The sequence below is a fragment of the Cimex lectularius genome, unplaced genomic scaffold (genome assembly GCF_000648675.2).
Source record: "Cimex lectularius strain Harlan isolate CLEC.00 unplaced genomic scaffold, Clec_2.1 scaffold15, whole genome shotgun sequence".
In the NCBI taxonomy this organism is placed as follows: Eukaryota; Metazoa; Arthropoda; class Insecta; order Hemiptera; family Cimicidae; genus Cimex; species Cimex lectularius.
In genome coordinates, this window is record NW_019392667.1 from 2,071,472 (window position 1) to 2,091,205 (window position 19,734).

At 33.5% G+C, this 19,734-nt stretch overlaps 3 protein-coding genes across 3 annotated transcripts; 2 read left to right on the top strand and 1 right to left on the bottom strand.

The window, feature by feature from the left end:
- Positions 1 to 623: 623 nt before the first annotated feature.
- Positions 624 to 5,996, bottom strand: LOC106673772 (mitochondrial-processing peptidase subunit beta-like). The gene is made up of 7 exons (XM_014406014.2): positions 5,805 to 5,996; positions 2,371 to 2,589; positions 1,978 to 2,306; positions 1,721 to 1,909; positions 1,345 to 1,636; positions 1,054 to 1,257; positions 624 to 994 (listed from the first exon to the last, which is right to left on the bottom strand). Exons 1-7 carry the CDS (start codon positions 5,868 to 5,870, stop codon positions 854 to 856), a joined length of 1,440 nt encoding a protein of 479 aa, XP_014261500.1. The 5' UTR covers positions 5,871 to 5,996; the 3' UTR covers positions 624 to 853.
- Positions 5,996 to 12,307, top strand: LOC106673773 (prostatic acid phosphatase-like). Its single transcript, XM_024225156.1, has 7 exons — positions 5,996 to 6,382; positions 9,346 to 9,684; positions 9,753 to 9,935; positions 10,640 to 10,763; positions 10,827 to 11,038; positions 11,132 to 11,309; positions 12,075 to 12,307. The coding sequence occupies exons 1-7, from the start codon at positions 6,275 to 6,277 to the stop codon at positions 12,179 to 12,181; spliced, it is 1,251 nt and encodes a 416-aa protein (XP_024080924.1). The 5' UTR covers positions 5,996 to 6,274; the 3' UTR covers positions 12,182 to 12,307.
- Positions 12,308 to 15,355: 3,048 nt separating this feature from the next.
- Positions 15,356 to 17,604, top strand: LOC112126120 (lysosomal acid phosphatase-like). The gene is made up of 6 exons (XM_024225170.1): positions 15,356 to 15,488; positions 15,837 to 16,172; positions 16,233 to 16,415; positions 16,852 to 16,975; positions 17,033 to 17,241; positions 17,299 to 17,604. Exons 1-6 carry the CDS (start codon positions 15,381 to 15,383, stop codon positions 17,449 to 17,451), a joined length of 1,113 nt encoding a protein of 370 aa, XP_024080938.1. The 5' UTR covers positions 15,356 to 15,380; the 3' UTR covers positions 17,452 to 17,604.
- The last annotated feature ends 2,130 nt before the right edge of the window (positions 17,605 to 19,734 follow it).

A 19,734-nucleotide genomic window follows, 5' to 3' on the forward strand; every position in this document is an offset into this window, starting at 1 on the left:
CTCTGAGGCATGGAAATGAAGAAGGGTTCCATAATTCTTTTAGGTCGCCGTGGAAGAAAGGGACTGATTACCAGTTCCTCTTGTGACTTTACTTAAGCACCAACCACCATACTAAAGCATAAGCCATCGAATTCAGGCATCATCCATCAAACTCAGGCACCAGCTACTTAGAATTGCTTCATCGCAAGTACAAGGGACACTTATCTACCCAATGCACAATTTTACGAACACTTGTTTTTATGCCATGACAAAAATACTTAATAAAATGAAAACATATTATTTTTGTTTATAATAAATATTTATTTAAATGAATAATTTTCAGAGACATTTCTAACTGAAAATGACATGATTTTATGTGACAACCTTTCTGAATTTCCATGTAGTTTTTGTCTTTAAATTTATTATTTTGTTACAATTATTGTTCTGTGCATAGCACACAAAACAAAGCTAAATGTACCAAGAAAAAGGTGAGCTGTATTTGTAACAGAAGGGTAAAGTAAATTTGTCAAATATAATTCAAAATGTGACATTTATTTGGAAATATTTAACAACAAAAGATACTAGTTTATTACTTAGTAGAATGTTTAACTCAATCCTTTTTCTGATTGGATTAACTATACCATCAGGTTTTTCCTTTGCCTTAACAACAGAAAATATTATCACCGATGCGTTTTCTCAAATTATATTAAACAGGGCTAAAAAGATGTAATAAAAACAAAAGTATATTTGAAATTAAAACCAGCAGTTTAACAGAAAAAGCACGGTTGGTATTAGTGCTTTGTATTTATTTTTTTTCTGCATAACAAAACACTTTCTATATTTATTTATAATTTATTTTACACAATTGTACAAATTACAGCCTAAGCCAGTACATTCCAGATCGGACTCTGTTATAGTCCGTGAGACCTTCGACTGGACCGACAGCAGCCACTGCTGGGCATTTGTCGTAGACATATTCCATCAGGACGTCCTGAACTTGCTGAGCAGTGAGGCACTGAAAAAAATAGATAAAATAACATTTTGAATGAAATTTTTGACAATGTGAATTCTTACATCGATACGCTGTTCGAGTTCATATAGTGGGACTCTCCGTCCGTAGGAAAGCATCTGCCTGCCAATATCCTCACAGACGGGTGTCGTACCGTCAAGCATGAGTAGCATGTTTGATTTGAGCACGTTCTTTGCCCTGTCTACTTCGGCTTGAGTCAAACTTGTGCACATTCTCATCCATTCACGTTGCACATTATAGATTATATCCTATATTAAAATAAAATAATACTAATAAAAAATTAAAAAATATCAAAAAGTAGTCAATAAGGATTAGGGTAAAAAAGAAAGACAAACATCAAGTGACAAGGTGTCGCCGACAAAATAGATGCCCCAAAGTCCGGTGTCTTTGTAGCAAGTGTTGAACGATTGGAATGAGTGCGCCAGATTAGTTGCGGAAATTGATTGGGCCAGTTTGGAAGAGTTGAAAGTACCACCGCCTTGGGTTCTGTCCCAGGCTCCGACGAGTGTGTTGGCGACCATAAGAGGAATGTTATCCGCATCTGCCCAACCGCACCCTTCGACTGCAATGGCAACATGAGCAAGTGGCATAGCGTCATCCCTGACTTTGATTTCAGATCCAGTAAACCTAAATTATAATTAGTGAATTATTTTTTAAGTTTTTTTTTTTAAATAACTGAGTGCAAAAGGCTGTAATGGATATTTTTTTTACCTGACTGGCCCTTGGGATCCAACTCCTGTCATATCATCATGAGCAGGTGAAGAGGCAGAACTGCCAAAAAGTGATTTGGCAGCTTTAACAAGTTCTTCGTGGTCGACACCTCCTGCGCCAGCAAGAACCATTCGGTACGGCTTGTAATAAGTGTTGATATATTTGGTCAAATCATTCTTGTTAATACTCCTATAATTTTTTTTTTTTGAAAAAGCAAAATTAAAAGATGTTATTTATTTCAATATTTCCTTTCCTACTTGATATTTTTGGTTGGCCCGAGAATTGTTCTGGCCAAAGGGGTTCCTTGGAATGCAGTAGCGTGAAGGTGGTCGAAGACGACTTCCTGAAGATTGGTCTCGACTTCTTGCATTTCCCGTAGAATGACGCCTCGTTCTCGTTCGATGTCGCTTTCTTGTAGCTTTGGATTTTGAAGGATATCGGCCAATATCTCCAAGGCTTTTGGGACGTCCTGTTTCAGGCATTTGGCGTAGAAAACGGTCTGCTCCCTCGAAGTATAAGCATTGAGGTGGGCTCCCATGTTCTCGACTTCGAGTTCGAGTTCAACCTGCGACCTTTTTGCAGTGCCCTGGGGGAAAATTTGAAAATTGAAATTTACAATCAGCCCAGCGCGTCGATTCAAGATAGCAAACCTTGAAAGCCATGTGCTCGAGAAAATGAGCGACACCGTTGTTCTCATCCGTTTCACATCTGGATCCAGCATCAATCCAAAGACCTACGGTCGCAGTCAAATCACCGGTGTCTTCAGAGGCAACCCTCATTCCATTATCTAATGTTGTCACTTTTGTTGGAGGTGTGTTAACCAAGAGATCTTTCATTTTGGCATCAGCAGAAGCCAATCTTTTAGGGATCTGTAGTATAAAATTTTATTCACAGTTTTCAAGTTGTTTTGACAACTAACAGATAAACTAAGCATGTACAATGTCTTGTGTAAATGAATTGTGAAAAATAGGAACAGAGAACAAACTGAACAAACCACTTAAGGAAAGAAACAATCAAAAGACATCATCAACCGAAGTATTGCTTAAACTTACAACAAAACTTTCCATTACACAAATATAGCTGAGGAGCCACTGCCAAGGCTATGAAGGCTAATAAAAAACCTGATACCTAATAAAAACATAGCCCATACGAGGAAGACCACAATAGTCCTATTTAGCCAACTCAAAACAAATCCAAAATTTAACAGAATCAAAGCCTTAAAGGTTTCTTTTATGTAAAAAGAAAATGAGGCATTTTATTCTACAACTAGATCAAATTGACAGTTTGAGGATTTTTAAATCTTAGATTTCTCTGCCTTTGCAGTAAAGGCCTGTCAAACTGGAGGACTTAATGTTGGGTGTGATTGATGAGGGGTCAGACCACTTTACAACACTTTCTTTCAAATTATTTTCAAATGCCTAATGATCTGCCCGTAGCAGTATTAAAACTGAAATCTATTAATTATTTTTAAGAAGTGTTGGTAGCCGCAATGGTTTAAGCTTGACATGGAACTCATAACTGTAAGCTAAAGGTCCCGGGTTCAAATCTAGCAGCTCGGCAATTGAACCCGACATATTTACAATGTTTTTTTTTTTTTTTTTCAAAAAACACCAGTACCCTGAGGGTTCATATTAACTTGTAATTGAAATAACCTAAAAAAATCTTGGTTATTGGATCATGAAACCACCAATTAACAGTAAAATTGACTGAATAAATGCACTGTGTTTTGACATTTCACCATCTTCCAACACAACAATGGACAGCATACAAATGTAGTTTTACCATTTTTGGTCATTTCAGTCTGTCTATCCTCAGAAGGTTGGTTTGTGTTAAATGTTTTAACCATCTGATGCTGGGTGCGAGTCAGTGAATTCATACTGAACCTGCAATGGGTCACTTATTTGGTCTGTCTTCACTCACAGGTTTGTTCAACTAGTGAAATGCATTTGAAAAAGCTCGAAAATAGTTCCTCACTGAAGATAGTGCAATGCTGAAACAAGTATGAGTAGATCAATAAACCTGCGAGTGAAGACGAACCAAATATGTGACCCAGTGCTGGTTCATCATGACAAGTACCAACTTCCAGACGGCATACAAATGTACTTTGTTCATTTCTGATCATCTGGTTATTCTCAGTATTCTCACTGGCTTTGTCTGTCAGAAGTTTTGGCATTTCATCTTCAAAATACAGCACAAAACAGCATAGAAATGCACTTCGGCCATTTTTGATCATTTTGGACTGTCTACCCTCTCTAGTTTGGTCTAACAGATGTTTGGGTATTTCACCATCTTCAAGACCCAGCCCTGGGCAGTAAACAAATGCACTTTGGCCAATTCCTATCATTTTGGACTGCCCATTTGAGTTTTGGCTTTTCACCATTTTCCAGACCCAGCACTGTAAAGAAATGTATTTTTGCAAATTCCCAGTCATTTTTTACTGCCTCCCCTCAATATTTGGTCTGTCATATGGTCTGGAATTTCACCTTTTTCCAGACCTAGCACTGGACAGCAACAAATGCACTCGGGCCATTTCTGATCATTTGGTCTGTTTATTCTCGCTGGTTTGGTCATGCCGATGTTTTGGCTTTCACCAACTCCCTGACCCAACACTAAACGGCATGCAGATAGATTTCAGCCATGTCTAATTATTTTGGACAGTTTATCCTCGCTGGTTTGGTCTGACAGAGATTTTTGTCTTTTTGCCATTTCCCAGACCCAGCATTGAACAGCATACGGATGTAGTTTGATTGCTTTTGGTGATTTTGGTCTGCTCTCTCATTTGGCCTATCAGATGTTTGGGTATTTCACCATCTTCCAGACCCAACCCTGGGGTACTAAACTACAGTAAAGGAGTGTACTTTGGCCGATCCCAATCATTTTGGACTACTTGCTCACCCTAGTTTGGTCTGTCGGATGTTTGGGTATTTCACCATCTTCCAGACCCAACCCTGGGCAGTAAAGGAATGTACTTTGGCCAATCCCGATCATTTTGGACAGCCTACCCTCCTTACTTTGGTCGGTCAGATGCTGTCAGATGTTTCAGTATTCCACCATCGTCCAGACCAGCCTTGGACAGCATATAAATGTAGTTGTATCGCTTTTGGCAATTTTGATCTGCCTATCCTCACTAGTTTGGTCTGCCTTATGTTTTGGCTTTTCACCATTTTCCAGACCCCAATATTGGACAACATATAAATATTGTTTTTGATCATTTTGATCTGCCTATCCAACTTGTTTTGTCAGAAGTTTTGCGCATTTCATCCTGTTCTTCGGCCATTGCAAATCATTATGGCCTGTCTATCCTTGATTGTTTGGTCTGACAGAAATGTTTTGGCTTCTTGCCATCTTCCAGACTCAGCACTGGACAACATACAGGTATAGTTTGGCCATTTTTGGTGATTTTGATCTACCTAAATTCAATGATACAGTAAATTGGTGGTTTGGTAATCTAATAACCAAGCTGAAAGTTTAACCATTTTGAAATCACTTGATTTTGTAAAAGAATAGATCATAGAAGAAAGTAAAAGATCCGATTGCAGCCAAGTTTTATTCGAGGCTTGCATTGCCTCGAAGCCAACTACAACTTTCTTTTTTGATTTGATGGGAGTTTCTTCTGTCTAAGTAGAAAAAATAGTAGTACAATTAAATCCTTTAGATTCTAAATTTTTATCTTTGCACTTCAATTTTAGACATCGTGATCTATTTATCTGATGCCTTTTACGTTCTTTCTCTTTTTCCTTTGCAGTACATAAGAGATCTCCGTAGCCTTGGTGCTGAGTCTGTAAACATCCGGGCACCAAGTATTGTCAAAAGGATGAAATATTTTTGCTGTTACTTGAAGATGGACACAAGAAAAACTGAATATGGTTAAAAAAAGCTGGAATATTATTGATAAAAATGAACCATCAAGGTTATTAATATAATTGGTACAGAATTATGAATCTTTGTCAAGTCAATCTTGCCAGGTTTAAAAGTGAACGTATTATTTAACCCTGGCTACTTTAATCCAAGAATAGACAGTTTTTTTCTAAATTTACAGAAAACGTTAATATATTAAACAAAAATTGTTTTTGTAAGAACTTACGGAAGTAAGACCTCTCGACCCTGAAAGGTACCTCAGGGTCGATCCTAGGAGCAATCTGCCAGCCATGCCTGCCGAACTTTAAAGTACCTTTCCAACCTGCGGACGACTGCAAAGGACGAATAGGGCTGATAATGCGGACACAAGAGACGGCGTAAAGCAGCTGGGAGGTGAAAAATCCCACCGCCTCCTTTATCGGCGGACGTCTTGGGGAGAAGGAGGCTACCATCTTCCCAGGTATTTTCAAAAGTCACTCAAATCTTGAATGACTTGTATTTTTTCAAACTACTTCAAAGGAAGAGGCGGATTGTCCACAGATATTCATAGGAATAGTTATAGCCTTCGATGTGATTTTAAAAAGAATAATTTTAAATACAAACTGTTCTGATTTATCAAATAACAAATGTATTGACAATTCTTAAAAAAAAAAAAAAATTCATAGTGCTCAAAGGGAATTAAAAAATACACTAGTTATGAAACTGTTTACACTACTGGCAACATTATTTGCTTTGGCACATTCGAAGGGTGTTAGTGTTAAGACACTTGATGAGAAATTTGGAAAAGTGATTTACGTCAATATCGTAAGTATAAAAAAAATTTAACATCAAATATTTTTTAGAAAATTGTTCACATTTGGCCCTAATAGGGGTTGCTCGTTTCTTCAAATATAATATAAATTTATACAAAAACTGAAATGCAGGCCAGCCATTATTATTTTTATTTATTTTTAGGATGGACGATAAAATTTGTAAGTATTTGACAAATTTAGTGTTGAATATTTTAGAAAAGTATACACATTTGGCCCTAATAGGATGGGTCGTTCTTTCCTTAAAACATAATTCAAATTGTACAAAGAATGGAATGCATACCAGTTATTATTATTTATTTATTTTTAGGGTAAATGAGAAAAATTGTAAATATTAAACAAATTTTACATTAAATATATTTTTTTAGTGTGCATATTTTACTCTAAAAGGATGGGTTGCTCTTTTCTTAAAATATAATATAAATTTGTGCAAAGAATGGAATGCAGACCAGTTATTATTATTTTTTATTTACTTTTAGGATAAATGATAAAAATTGTAAATATTAAACCAATTTTACATTAAATATATATTTTTTTGTGCATACGCAACCCTAAAAGGTTGGGTTGCTCTTTTCTTAAAATATAATATAAATTTGTGCAAAGAATGGAATGCAGACCAGTTATTATTATTTTTTATTTATTTTTAAGATAAATGATAAAAATTGTAAATATTAAACAAATTCTACATTAAACATATTTTTTTAGTGTGCATATTTAACCCTAAAAGGATGGGTTGTTCTTTTCTTAAAATATAAATTTGCACAAAGAATGGAATGCAAGCCAACCATTATTAGTTTTATTTATTTTTAGGATTGATAAATATTGCAAGAGTTAAACAAATTGACAATTAAATATTTTCAACAAAGTGTATGCATTTGGCTCTAGTAGTGTGGGTTACAACATAATAGAAATTTCTACAAAGATTTGAACGCTGGCCAGCCATTATTATTTTTATTTATTATTTTTAAATTGATTGTAAATATTGTGAGTCTTACACAAAATAATCATTTTCAGAAAAAGTTTTAACATTTGGCCCTAATAGCATGGGCTACTCTTTTCTCCGAACATTATTATTTTTATTTAGTTATTTTTAGGATAGATGATAAAAATTGTAAATATTAAATTTAACATTATTTTTTTTTACAAATAATTAAGGTTTTTAGTTGAGATAAAAAAGTCAATGGCACGAGCGGGATTCGAACCCACGATCTTCGGCTTGATACGCCGCTGCTCTACCACTTGAGCTATCGTGACCTCGATCCATTCGGACACTAACTTCCCATCTCAACCCCACCCAATTTCCCCCCCTTTTTGCCATTTTTCAATTATTTTTTTATATTTATTTTTTTTTAAGTGTACGTATTTAGCCCTAATAAGAAGGGTTGCTCTATTCTTCAAATGTAATAGAAATTTTTACAGAGAATCGAATGCAGTCTAGCCATTATTATGTTTATTTATCTATTTATAGGATAGATGATTAAAATTGTAAGTATTAAACAAATTTAGTATTAAATATTTTAGAAAAGTGTACTCATTTGGCCCTATAAGTTGGGTTGCCCATTTTGTCAAATAAATAGAAATTTGTATAAAGAATTTAACACAGGCCTTAATAGAATAGGTCTTTTCTTCAATTATGATATAAATTGTATAAAGAATGGAATACAGGCCAGCAATTATTAATATTAAATATATCTTTTAAAGTTTTAGCTGTCTAGCAAGCATTTGGTCTAGTAGTGTGGGTTACACTTCTAATAAAAAATAATATAACTTTATACAAAGAATTGAATACAGGCCATGTATTATTATTTTTATTTATTAATTTTTTGGATAGATTGTAAAAATTGTGATCCTATATAAACTAATCATTTTAAGAAAAAGTTTTAACATTTAACCCTAATTGCGTGGGCTGATCTTTTCTTCAAACATAATAGAAATTAATTATACTTTTTATTTAAAGTCTTGGTTAAGATGGAAAAGTTAGTCATGGGTTTGAATTCTGCTCATGACACTAACTTTTTCATCTAAACCAAGACTATAGATAAAAAGTATAATAAATTGAAATGAATAAATAGACAAATGAAGACAGCTAAATATAAGGATTAATGTTTTAGAAATTTTGACCAAAGAATTGAACGCAGATTATCTATTATTAATTTCATTTATTTATTTTTTGGATAGGTTATAAATATTGTGAATATAAAACAAATTAACATTAAATATTTTTAGTTGAGATAAAAAAGTCAATGGCACGAGCGGGATTCGAACCCACGATCTTTGGCTTGATATGCCGCTGCTCTACCACTTGAGCTATCGTGACCTCGATCCACTTGGACACCAACTTCCCATCTCAACCCCACATTTTGAGTTTTCCCTCCTTTTTGCCATTATCTCACTAAAAACCTTAATTAATTATAATATATTAATTGGTCAAGCAGACCACGGAATTAGTGAATTAAATATTTTCACAAAAGTTTACACATTTGGCCCAAATTGTGTGCATTTCTCTTTGCTTCAAACAAAGTAAAAATTTTTACAAAGAAAAAAGCCAGCCATTTTTTTTTTTAATTTTTGGAATAGAATATAAATATTGTAAGTATTAAACAAATTGAACATTAAATATTTTTAAAAAAGTGTTTGCATTTGGTTCTAATAGAATGGGTTGAACTTTCCTTCAAACATAATACAATTATTTTGTTTTTACAAAGAATTGAAGTGAGGCCATCTATTATTATTTTAAATTTTTATTTATTTATGTTGAGAATAGATCATTAGTATTATCAGTTTTATAGAAATTTGGCATTAAATGTTTCTGAAAAAGAGTGCACAGTGGGTTGATTTTTCCTTCAAACATATTTTACATTTTTACAAAGAATCAAAAGCAGGCCAGCCGTTATTTTTTTATTTATTTATTATTAGGATGTATTATAAATATATATTCAATCTTCATGTATTTTCTAGATTTATAGACATGGTGATAGAACACCCATCAAATCATATCCCAATGATCCATACAAATACCTTTATTTTTGGCCAGTCGACTGGGGTCAGCTGACGAATGAAGGGAAACTGCACCAGTACCATTTGGGCCAGTGGCTGCGTAGTAGATATAGAGATTTGTTCTCGAATAGGGGCTACGATCACAAAACAATCTATATCCTAAGCACTGATGTCGACAGGGCATTGATGAGCGCCCAGGCAAACGCTGCCGGAATGTTTCCCGTCGGGCCGAACGACCGTTGGTCCAATATTGACTGGCAGCCCATACCGATCCACAGCATACCTGAACATCTAGATAAAGTTTGTATATAAAAATAAGTCAAAAATGAAAATTCACCTGTTTTTACTTCAAAAAATTATAATTTCAGTTCCTCACTATGAAAGTACCCTGCAAACAGTATGATTCGCTATTTATAGAATTTATGCAATCGGAGGAAATGGAAAGAATTAAAGATAAATACAAGCAGATCTTGAGCTATATGTCTAATCACACAGGAGATAATATGACTGTGGGAAAAACTGAAAATCTCTACACCACTTTGCTTATCGAGGTAATTATAATTTCTTAAATTTATAATTTGAAAAAAAGTTATTAGGCCCATTATTGTAAACAACATTACAGGATTAAGAGCAGGTGTAATTTATAAAAAAAATATATTAATAGTTCATTGTTAAAAAACTTTGTATGTGTATATTTAAATTGAAACATTTATCTTTCTAGTTGACGATCGACCTACGTAGTTTAAACTGATGTATTGGATCTTCTTGAGGTCATTTTACAGGTGAATAAAGAACAACACTAATTGGGTTTCAGCGAATGTTCCGCCATCTTCAGGGCCTAATTTATTAAAAAACAAAATTTACATGAACAGAGTTACATGAAAAAAATGATACCAAAGGATGGACCGATGAGTGTCACTAGACTTTAAGCAAGACTGTTTTTGCTTTTAGTATATAGATTCATTTTCGCCTTCACTTCAAAAAAAAAGCAACAAACATGTGCAATAAATTTAATTTTCCTAACAATTGGGTTAAGTTCGTAATTTTATTTTGTAATGTATTTATATAAGATGTGTTATGTAACTCTGTTCATGTAAATTTTGTTTTTTTAATAAATTAGGCCCTGAAGATGGCGGGACATTCTCCGAAAGCTTGGTGAAACACAATTAGTGTTCTTTATTCACCTGTAAAATGACTTCAAGAAGATTTATCTTTCTTTTTGTAACCTGTTCTTTTCAATTATAATTTATTATAGAAGTTAGCCAATCTGACACTTCCGGGATGGACAAATGAGGTGTTTCCCGATATCTTGCAAGAAATTGCTGGCATCAATTTTTCAATTTATACATATACGAAAGAACTCAGACGTTTAAGAGGAGGTGCAGTATTTGTCTGCGGTATTGCTATTCGTTCTGCTGACTAATTGTTGCGCTCGATTGCAGGACCTCTACTCACTAAGATTTTGTCTTTTTTTCACGACAAACTGAATTCAAAATTTCGCCAGTTCAGAAATATCACAATTTTTTCAGCGCATGATACGACCATCAGCGCTTTTCTGAGTACAGTCGGTATTTTCAACTCACTCCCGCCGCCGTTTTCATCTACAGTTATGGTCGAATTGAGAATGTCAAAAAACAACGAGCCTCTAGTTACTGTAAGTTCAAATTGAAAAATGCTATTATTAATTCTATATTTTTTAAATTAATAATTTTTTTAATTGATAAACTTACTAATATTTCTTTATAAGATACTTTATAAAAACACAACTCACGAAGAACCGCATTTATTGACTGTTCCTGGCTGCGAGGAAGCCTGCCCATTGAAGAAAATTATGCAACTTTTGGAACCCGTGCTACCAGTTGACTGGGATTCTGAATGCAGTGGTGGAAAATCTGCTCATAAGTTCACTGATACTTCTATTTTTTGTAAGTTGAGTCAACAGTTTTTATGTAATCAAAGTATCTGTCATATTTGAGAGTATGTTCAAGAACCTCTTACTTAGGAGAAAAAAGATTTGACATGAAAAGTTAAAAACAGTTAACTTCTTGGTTGTTAGAAGGCGATCAAAAAGTGTTGCACCTTGCTTTAACTTGCTAAGAACTTGGGATCTGTTAATATGAATAGAAAACAATCAATAACCAACGATTCTCTCAAAATTTTACCAAATGCTTACAATTTTTTTTAAATTTTCATGGGATTAGAAGTGCTGGTTTAGTTGTTTTTTAACTCTTTTGTAAAAATAAAAATAATGCTACAAGGATTTTTAAGATGTACTATTTATTTTATTCACTTTCACCTGTTGATTAATTTGATCCAAATCTCCCAAGGTGTCTGTAATACTCTGGAGAGTTTTTTTTCTCCAAAGAGATCGACAATTCACTTGCATCAAGTCTCGTCTCTCAATTTTCAAAAGTTACGTTATATGCTACAAATTGTTTTAAGCATTGGTGTTTATTTCTGACTTGCATATTCTTACAAGGATCCTGATTTATTTAAGAGTTGAGGCCTGCTAACAATAAAAATCATCGGAGTCTGATGCAAAGACTTTTGACTCGTCCTAGTATTTCAACTTAATACTTAAAAATAATATTCATAGAAAAAAAAGAAATTTTTTAAAAATGTACTTCACTTAAAATATATGTACTTAGTATTAAAATAATAATGTATGTTTATTCTTTTATTTTGCGTAGACACAATGTTGACAGTGATTTCGATCCTTCTTGTGGCTTTGTCGTATTGCTGGCACAGAAATCGTCTCTACTTCTGGAATAACGGTGGCTATGAAAATTTAAAATAAAACTGCTACAAGAGACCATAATAACGACACAATTTTATCAATTTAAGACATTTCATTTTTAGGAAGAAACTTTTATTCACAAAAACATGTTTTTTAGAGATGCACCAAAATAAACATTTAATTTTATTTCGCCTATTTTTAAATGTCTCGTTTATTTAAATATTTATTACTTGCAATTAATTAAGGTTTTTTAGTTGAGATGAAAAAAAGTTAATGGCACGAGAGGGATTCAAACCCACGACCTTCGGCTAGATACGCCGCTGCTCTACCACCTGAGCTATCGTGACCTCGATCCACTCGGACATCAACTCCCCATCTCAACCCCACCTTATGAGTTTTCCCTCGTTTTGCCATTTTCCAAATGTCGTGTAATTGGTTTGGATTCTCGACGACAATTGAAATGGCGACGGAGAGCTTTAGTGAAGTGTACTTCATTTTTAAATCATTAATTCACTATTTTCGTGGTCCGCTTGACCAATTAATACATGCAATTAATTAAGGTTTTTTAGTTGAGATGAAAAAAAGTTGTCCGAGTGGGTCGAGGTCACGATAGCTCAGGTGGTAGAGCAGCGACGTATCTACCCAAAGGTCGTGGGTTCAAATCCCTCTCATGCCATTAACTCTTTTTCATCTCAACTAAAAAACCTTAATTAATTGCATGTATTAATTGGTCAAGCGGACCACGAAAATAGTGAATTAATATTTATTACTGTTATGATGTATGAAGCAGAAATTTACAAATATACTTTATTGATTTTATTATTAGTATGTTTTTTTTGCCCCTTCAAGCAGATAGGATGGTGTTATACAGGGATGCATCATAAGCACCTTATTGTTCTCCCTCTTGATAAATGCTTAAAGCTTTTTTCTAACTTAACAATTATACTCTAATGTTGTCCCATTGTATTATATGGTGGTTCTTCAATCTTAGGTACAAGTTGATCTTATCTATCTTAATTTCTTCCCATTGGGAGATTTTCGTTGACCATTGTTCACTGTGCAAAAATTGTGCAAGGGAAAACATTTTTCATTTTCTGGCTGAGTTTCAGATTTTCTTTTTGGGGAGTAATCGCATTTTGAGATTCTTTCTCATCGAAAAACTCAACTCTCCAAACTGTACAGACCTGGTTGGTTTTATTAAGATGAACATGGGCAATGCAGAGAGCTCGTGGAACAATTGAATTATTTTACTTTAATTTTAGTTTTATATTGAGGAGTTTTATGAGTGTTTGTTTTCTTCTACATTTTTATTTTATTTATCTTAATTTTGTTTTGATTTTTTATATGTATATAACTCTGTATTTCAAGTGAATTCCCTAGCCAACCAATTCTAGTGGACAGTTTGTTTATAATTTTCTATTTGTTAATTTTTTTTTGTGATTAAAAATATTTGTTCATGCCCTTGAAATCCTTCTAAGAAGAAAATGATAAACAACATATAGCTTTAGAAAAATTATACTAACAGCAAGGTGCAAATAAACTTTTATAATTTTTGCATACTTTGCTTTTTACCAACCAGCATTAGTCCTAGTTGTTAACGTAAACAGGCATGTGTAATTTCATCATTCTGTTTATTTTTATCTACCTTCGTTGCTTACCAAACTTCAAGTTCATTTCCTCACACTCATCAACAAAAAATCTTACAAATATTGCAATTTGTCCCCTACTTATTCCGGAAAAACAAATGTTGAAACTTTCGAAGTGACCCTTATCGCCTGCAGGAAAAAAAATTGTATAAATATCACAAGTGATTGCATTGCAAGCACTCATAATGCCAAGATGCCATCTTGTAAATTGCCAATTGAAATTTTACCAATTATAATTGGTAAATTGTGCTGTACACAACTTTTCAATTTTTCCAATTTAAAGGTTGTATTTTTTAAAATAAATTGTGAGATATTGAGCTTTTTTATTAGTTCATTAATGATTCTTGAAATGGCGATCGATTCTGATGAGATGAGCCTGCTTGATTGTTGCCGATCATCCTCGTCTCTCTATTCTTACTGGACTTGTCTTGCATTTCATAATATTAAGCCAATTTTCCAAATGCGATAAGTAAACTTCTAATATGAAACAAAGAATATTTCTGCACCCTTGGGACAAATCTGGATATGCTCAATTTTGGCCAAAAGAAGTTTTCCAGTTTTTAAGGCCTGACAGACTGTTTAAATGATTAAATCAAGCATGGAACCATTTCTTTTTCAGCGGAACGTGCCTTTTAGACGTCTTGAAAAATAACATTTAAATTATTCTAATTATTATTTTTTTAATTTTTGTTTTTAATGGCCTTCAACCACATAAATTATGCATGGATGTATAATATGATAAATTAAAACAAGGCAAGATATAATTAAATAAATATATGTAAATTCACCATAATTCTTTCCGGATCCACCTGACCAAATAAGATTCCCTCAGCGGCTAAGAATTCATTGGCTCTTATGGATAACAGCCTTGTTTAGTTCCTCATTTGTGCATCTACCATTTGCTAGATACTAGATAAAAAATGTTTCATGTAAAAAATGGCTCAGCTTTGCCCATCTGCTCGCTTAGAATTTTAGTTAACACTTCCCTATTTAAAACAGGACTCCAGCTGCAATGCAGATATTATCTACTGGGGTTATTAAAAAAAGAAAAAAAGGAAAATCACGTGAATGATTTTTATTTAAAAAAATAAAACATATTAAAAAATCTTTCTTACTACGTCTAACATCTGTCTAAAGTTTTCTTGCCTCGATGCCTGGACGAAAAAATCATTTCCTGTTTCTTCATTTTAATCTTAAGTTTGCTCATCCTGGATTTACCATTTTTCCAGGATTTGAGAAGTTTATGATCATGAGGCTAACATAAAATTCTGAATTGTTTTTTTCATCATTTTGTAAATGATGGTTCTATGGTTCTACTCGCAGATGTGTTGTTTAAAATGACCCGGATTTCAAGCATTGAACGCTCATCATCAGCTTGAAGGAGTTACAAACATGTCTCTTTGAGATGTCAAGTAGTAGTCTATGTAAATTGATTCAGTTTTCCTCATTTCTTTTAATCTGAAATTTCAAAATTTATCTTGAGTGTTTAAAATTTGAAATTAGATAGGGGTTTAATTAATTTGTTGTCCATTTAAATTTAAATTGTTTGTTGTTGTTTTAAAGTGGACATTTAGAGTTTATTGGCAGTGACAGCCATTCATTTGTATTCTAAAATGAAGACTGCAACACTGTTCTTAATTGTCTGCTCGATGTCGGTCTCGTTATGCCTTTCGGTTGACCTGCTCGATGAATATTTTGGAAAAGTGGTCTTTGCCAACATAGTAAGTACATATTTATGTTTATATAAATTATTTGATATCTATGTTTTTCTTTATGTGCAATTAAAAAAAAAGTATCCCAATATTAAAATATGTAAGAACAAGGAAGAAAGAAATTTTAGATTTTTGAAAATTCCTTTACCATTGTTTTATTGTTCTGTTGTAAAATATTTAAAATTTCTTTTTCTCTTCTGTTTTGACATTTTACTGTCTTCAGCTATGGATCAATGTTTGAACGTGAATTATTATTTTTAACTTTTGAATCTTTTAATTAGCCTTTAATTGAATATGTAATAGGAATTTTCCCATTGACGTCTATGATGTGATGAACCAAAATCGATTGATATTTAGCTTTACAGACATGGGGAAAGAAATCCATTTAGAACATATTCTAATGACCCTTATAAACATTTTTGGCCTGATGATGACATGGCTCATCTGACAAACAAAGGTAAACTTCATCATTATAAATTGGGCAAGTGGTTTCGCCAAAGGTACAACCACCTGTTCCCCAAAGATGGCTACAACAACAATACTGTCTACATTAGAAGCACTGACGTTGACAGAACGCTCATGAGCGCCCTGGTCAATGCTGCCGGGATGTTTCCTCTTGAACGAAAAGACCGTTGGTCTCAAATCAACTGGCAGCCGATCCCAGTTCACACTACACCTCAAAAGGAGGATAAAGTTGGTAATTTTTATTTAAAAACAATGTACTTGTGATAATCTAACAAATTGATAATTCAGATACTGGCAATGAACGCACCGTGTAGCAAATTTGACGCCTTATATGAAAAATTCAAGAATTCAGATTACATGAAGAAGCTTAACAGGAAGTATGACTTTTTTTTGCGATATTTGAGTCACAACACTGGTGATAATGTGACCCTTTTGGATGTAATCTACATATACGACATTTTGCTTATTGAGGTGAAGTAACAAATAGTTAACTTTAAAAAAAATATTTATTACCATCTGTATTTTAATTAATATTAATATTAGTAATATGTGTTAATATTAGTAATTTTTTTTTTGAAATTTTACTACACTCAGGGAGTCCATAACGATGACAGAATCAATGTTAAAAAAACATATAATCATATAATATTAAAATAGAATTTCTCTGTGATTTTTTAATAAAAAAACTAAATACCTTACTTATTTACATTTATTTGAACGTTCAGGAATTTACATGACAAGGTCATCAGTATCATATATATTATATATATATTTTTTTTAAGGACAAGTATCATTGATATTCATATTTTACACATTTTATTAAAAAGTTTATGTTGTATTGTATAAAATTTGTAATTTATTGTTATCCATATACACAAAAAGTTTATATAATTTTATTTAATTACAGAACCAAACCGACTTGAAACTGCCAAAATGGACAAAATATGTGTTCCCCGATATTTTAGAAAAATTCGTTGGGCTCCTTTATACGTTTACCACTCACACGACAGAAATGAAACGGTTGAAAGGAGGTAATTTCCCCGGATCGTTTGTGCTTCGATTAATAATCCTTTCATAATTTTTCACAGGACCGCTTTTGAAGGATATGTTAGAGTCGTTTCAAGCAAAACTGAACGCGCAACATTTTCTGAGGAATATTACTGTGTACTCAGCACATGACATAACGATTGTTTTTTTCCTCAACACACTCGGAGTTTATGATTTTGTTCCACCACCCTTCGCTGCAGCCGTTTTGGTCGAGTTGAGACAAAACAAAAACAATGACAAATTTGTTACTGTAAGCATTTTTATTTTTTGTTCTTTATGGGTGTATTTAAAATTTTTTTTTCCTTAGGTTCTTTATAAAAATTCAACTGTTGAAGCAGAACCACATTTGTTGACTGTCCCCGGTTGTACAAAAGCCTGCCCATTAAATAAATTTATTTATCTTTTGAAACCTGTTATACCTACAAACTGGGATGAGGAGTGTATGGAGTCAATTGATTAATATTTCTATAAAGTATGTTTTTTGCAATGTTTTGTTAAGAAGAAATTAAAAGCAGATGCTTACAACTTATGTCATTGTAAGAAAAGCTAGAAAACGTAAAACTTAAACTTCAAACTAACTAAACTATCTTAACTTAAAAATTATACTGTTAGAATATATACACAAATAAAATATTTAACATATACACAATATATAAACTTATACAGTTATGTTTGTAATTATTTGGAAATAAATTTTGAAGTATGACTTGAGAAATTTTCTTTCCTCATCCAATTATTCAAACAGTCTGCTTTAAGAGTTTGGAACATCAGAATGCAGTAATATTTTTACCACTTATTACTGAGCTTTCTTGAACAGGTTTCATTAAAAGACAGTCAAAAATAACTAATCTAGCGATTTATACAGATTTCATGGTTAAGCCTTTGGAATTTGGGCATCAGTTGATAGTGTTTACATGTAAATGTCCAAAGGCTTTGACAGGATAAACCATTCCCTACTTTTTATTAAGCTAAATGACATTTCTCTCTTGGTTAAAATCTTTCCCCAAGGATACTTAGACCTATATATTTTCTGATTTTTATCAACGATATAAAATCGGTCTTTGAGCACGTACAGATAAAATTATTCATAGACTTGAAGATTTATAATGAAATCACATCCAATTATGACTCCAGTATTCTCCAAGAGAATTGAATTTATTACAACAACGGTGCAAACTGAACTTGCTATTTGTCAACACAGAAAAATCTATACAAAAAGTTAGATTCTCTCGGTCAAGGTCTGAGGAATGCTGGATGGATACAGGTTGACAACTTACGTTATTGAAAGAAAAGCAAAAAAATTAAAACTTGAAATGCTATTATGATTATATATTATTTATTATGTTTGTGCTTAATTGAAAATAAATTATGCAATATGACTTGCGAAGTTTGTCTTCCTTGTCCGATTATCAAAGCAGTCAGCTTTAAGGGAAGTTTGGAACATCTGAATGCAGTCACATTTTTACCATTTATTATTAAGCTTTATTGAACTGGTTTTGTTAAAAGTCGATCAAAAATAATTAATTTAGTGATTTATAGGGACTTCATGGTTGATGTGTTGGAATTTGGGTGTCAAGTAATTGTTTCTATTATTTTGTTTTTTAATTATTTTAATTAGGCAGGGCGATGTTATACAGCAATACAACCTCAATTCTTTGTTCTCCCTCTTTATAAATGATGTTCCTTGTGTCCTTACAAATCCTAGTATACGCTGATCTCATTTTTTTAATAAAACGTCTTCTCTGATGATGCAGTTATTCTGCCTAGCTTTCCTGCTGCCTTATATATTACACAGGGCGGGCGACCAGGACCCGAGGGGTTAAAAGCCTGAGTAGGCCCGTACCCCATCCCTAAAAGGTCCGGGACCTGGTCGGCTCATGAGTCCTGCATAAACCTATTGGACCTATTCACAAACCCCAGGATTGTGGACCATTTTATCCTGGGGAGTGTTTTGGTTATGTCCTCTCCTTCGAAAGTATTAAATCTTTCCCTAGCATACCTATCGCATTCTGCGAGGTAGTGTCGGGCCGTTTCTTCTTTTGTTTCGCAGAAGCGGCAGAAGGGGTCTGGTAGAGTACCCATTATGAAGAGGTGTCTTCTCAAGGGGCAATGGCCCGTTAGGATACCTATCAGCCTCCTTATTCCCCTCCTAGAGTTAGAGAATNGCTCCTTGGATATCAAAGAAGCATCCTAAGGTGTACTCATTATTGTATAATGATTTCTCAATCCTTCCTACAAGTGTATGCAGAGCAGTTTCCATTGATCTACCTGGTAGATAGGCATGCTGATTAGGATGTATCAAGGTATTGATACCACAGTCATGTCTAATATATTTATCTAAAATTTTCTCTATTATTTTAATGAAAATAGAAGATATACTTATAGGTCTGTATGATTTAGGTAATTGATAAGAGACCTTACCTGGTTTGGGTAAGAAAATTACCCTTGTTTCCTTCCAGCGTTTTGGTATGTACCCCAGCGCCAGACTACTCCTTAAGAGATCCCATACAGCACTGGATAGACCAGGTGTATCCTGTTGTAAGAGGGCAGGAAATATTCCATCCATCCCTGCAGCCTTGAACTTCTTGAAGGACCATACCGCCCATTTGTATGCGTCCCAAGAGATCACTTCATATGCCTTCCTCCAATTCGGCATAGGTGTATTATTCATGGTTTGGGTGTCGGAGGAGCCTGAACTTGGGAAGTGGGCCTTCCTGCTGCCTTATAGGTGAACATTGTCACA

Excerpts from the sequence above, each read along its gene's own strand:
- LOC106673773 (XM_024225156.1), top strand. The coding sequence starts at position 6,275 with ATGAAACTGTTTACACTACTGGCAACATTATTTGCTTTGGCACATTCG. Across the intron at positions 11,039-11,131 it reads ACAACGAGCCTCTAGTTACT|ATACTTTATAAAAACACAAC; the intron begins GTAAGTTCAAAT and ends TTTCTTTATAAG. Across the intron at positions 11,310-12,074 it reads CACTGATACTTCTATTTTTT|ACACAATGTTGACAGTGATT; the intron begins GTAAGTTGAGTC and ends TATTTTGCGTAG.
- LOC112126120 (XM_024225170.1), top strand. The coding sequence starts at position 15,381 with ATGAAGACTGCAACACTGTTCTTAATTGTCTGCTCGATGTCGGTCTCG. Across the intron at positions 16,173-16,232 it reads CACCTCAAAAGGAGGATAAA|ATACTGGCAATGAACGCACC; the intron begins GTTGGTAATTTT and ends TTGATAATTCAG. Across the intron at positions 16,416-16,851 it reads ACGACATTTTGCTTATTGAG|AACCAAACCGACTTGAAACT; the intron begins GTGAAGTAACAA and ends ATTTAATTACAG.
- LOC106673772 (XM_014406014.2), bottom strand. The coding sequence starts at position 5,870 with ATGGCTGGCAGATTGCTCCTAGGATCGACCCTGAGGTACCTTTCAGGG. Across the intron at positions 2,590-5,804 it reads GGTCGAGAGGTCTTACTTCC|ATCCCTAAAAGATTGGCTTC; the intron begins GTAAGTTCTTAC and ends TTTATACTACAG. Across the intron at positions 1,637-1,720 it reads GGATCCCAAGGGCCAGTCAG|GTTTACTGGATCTGAAATCA; the intron begins GTAAAAAAAATA and ends ATTATAATTTAG.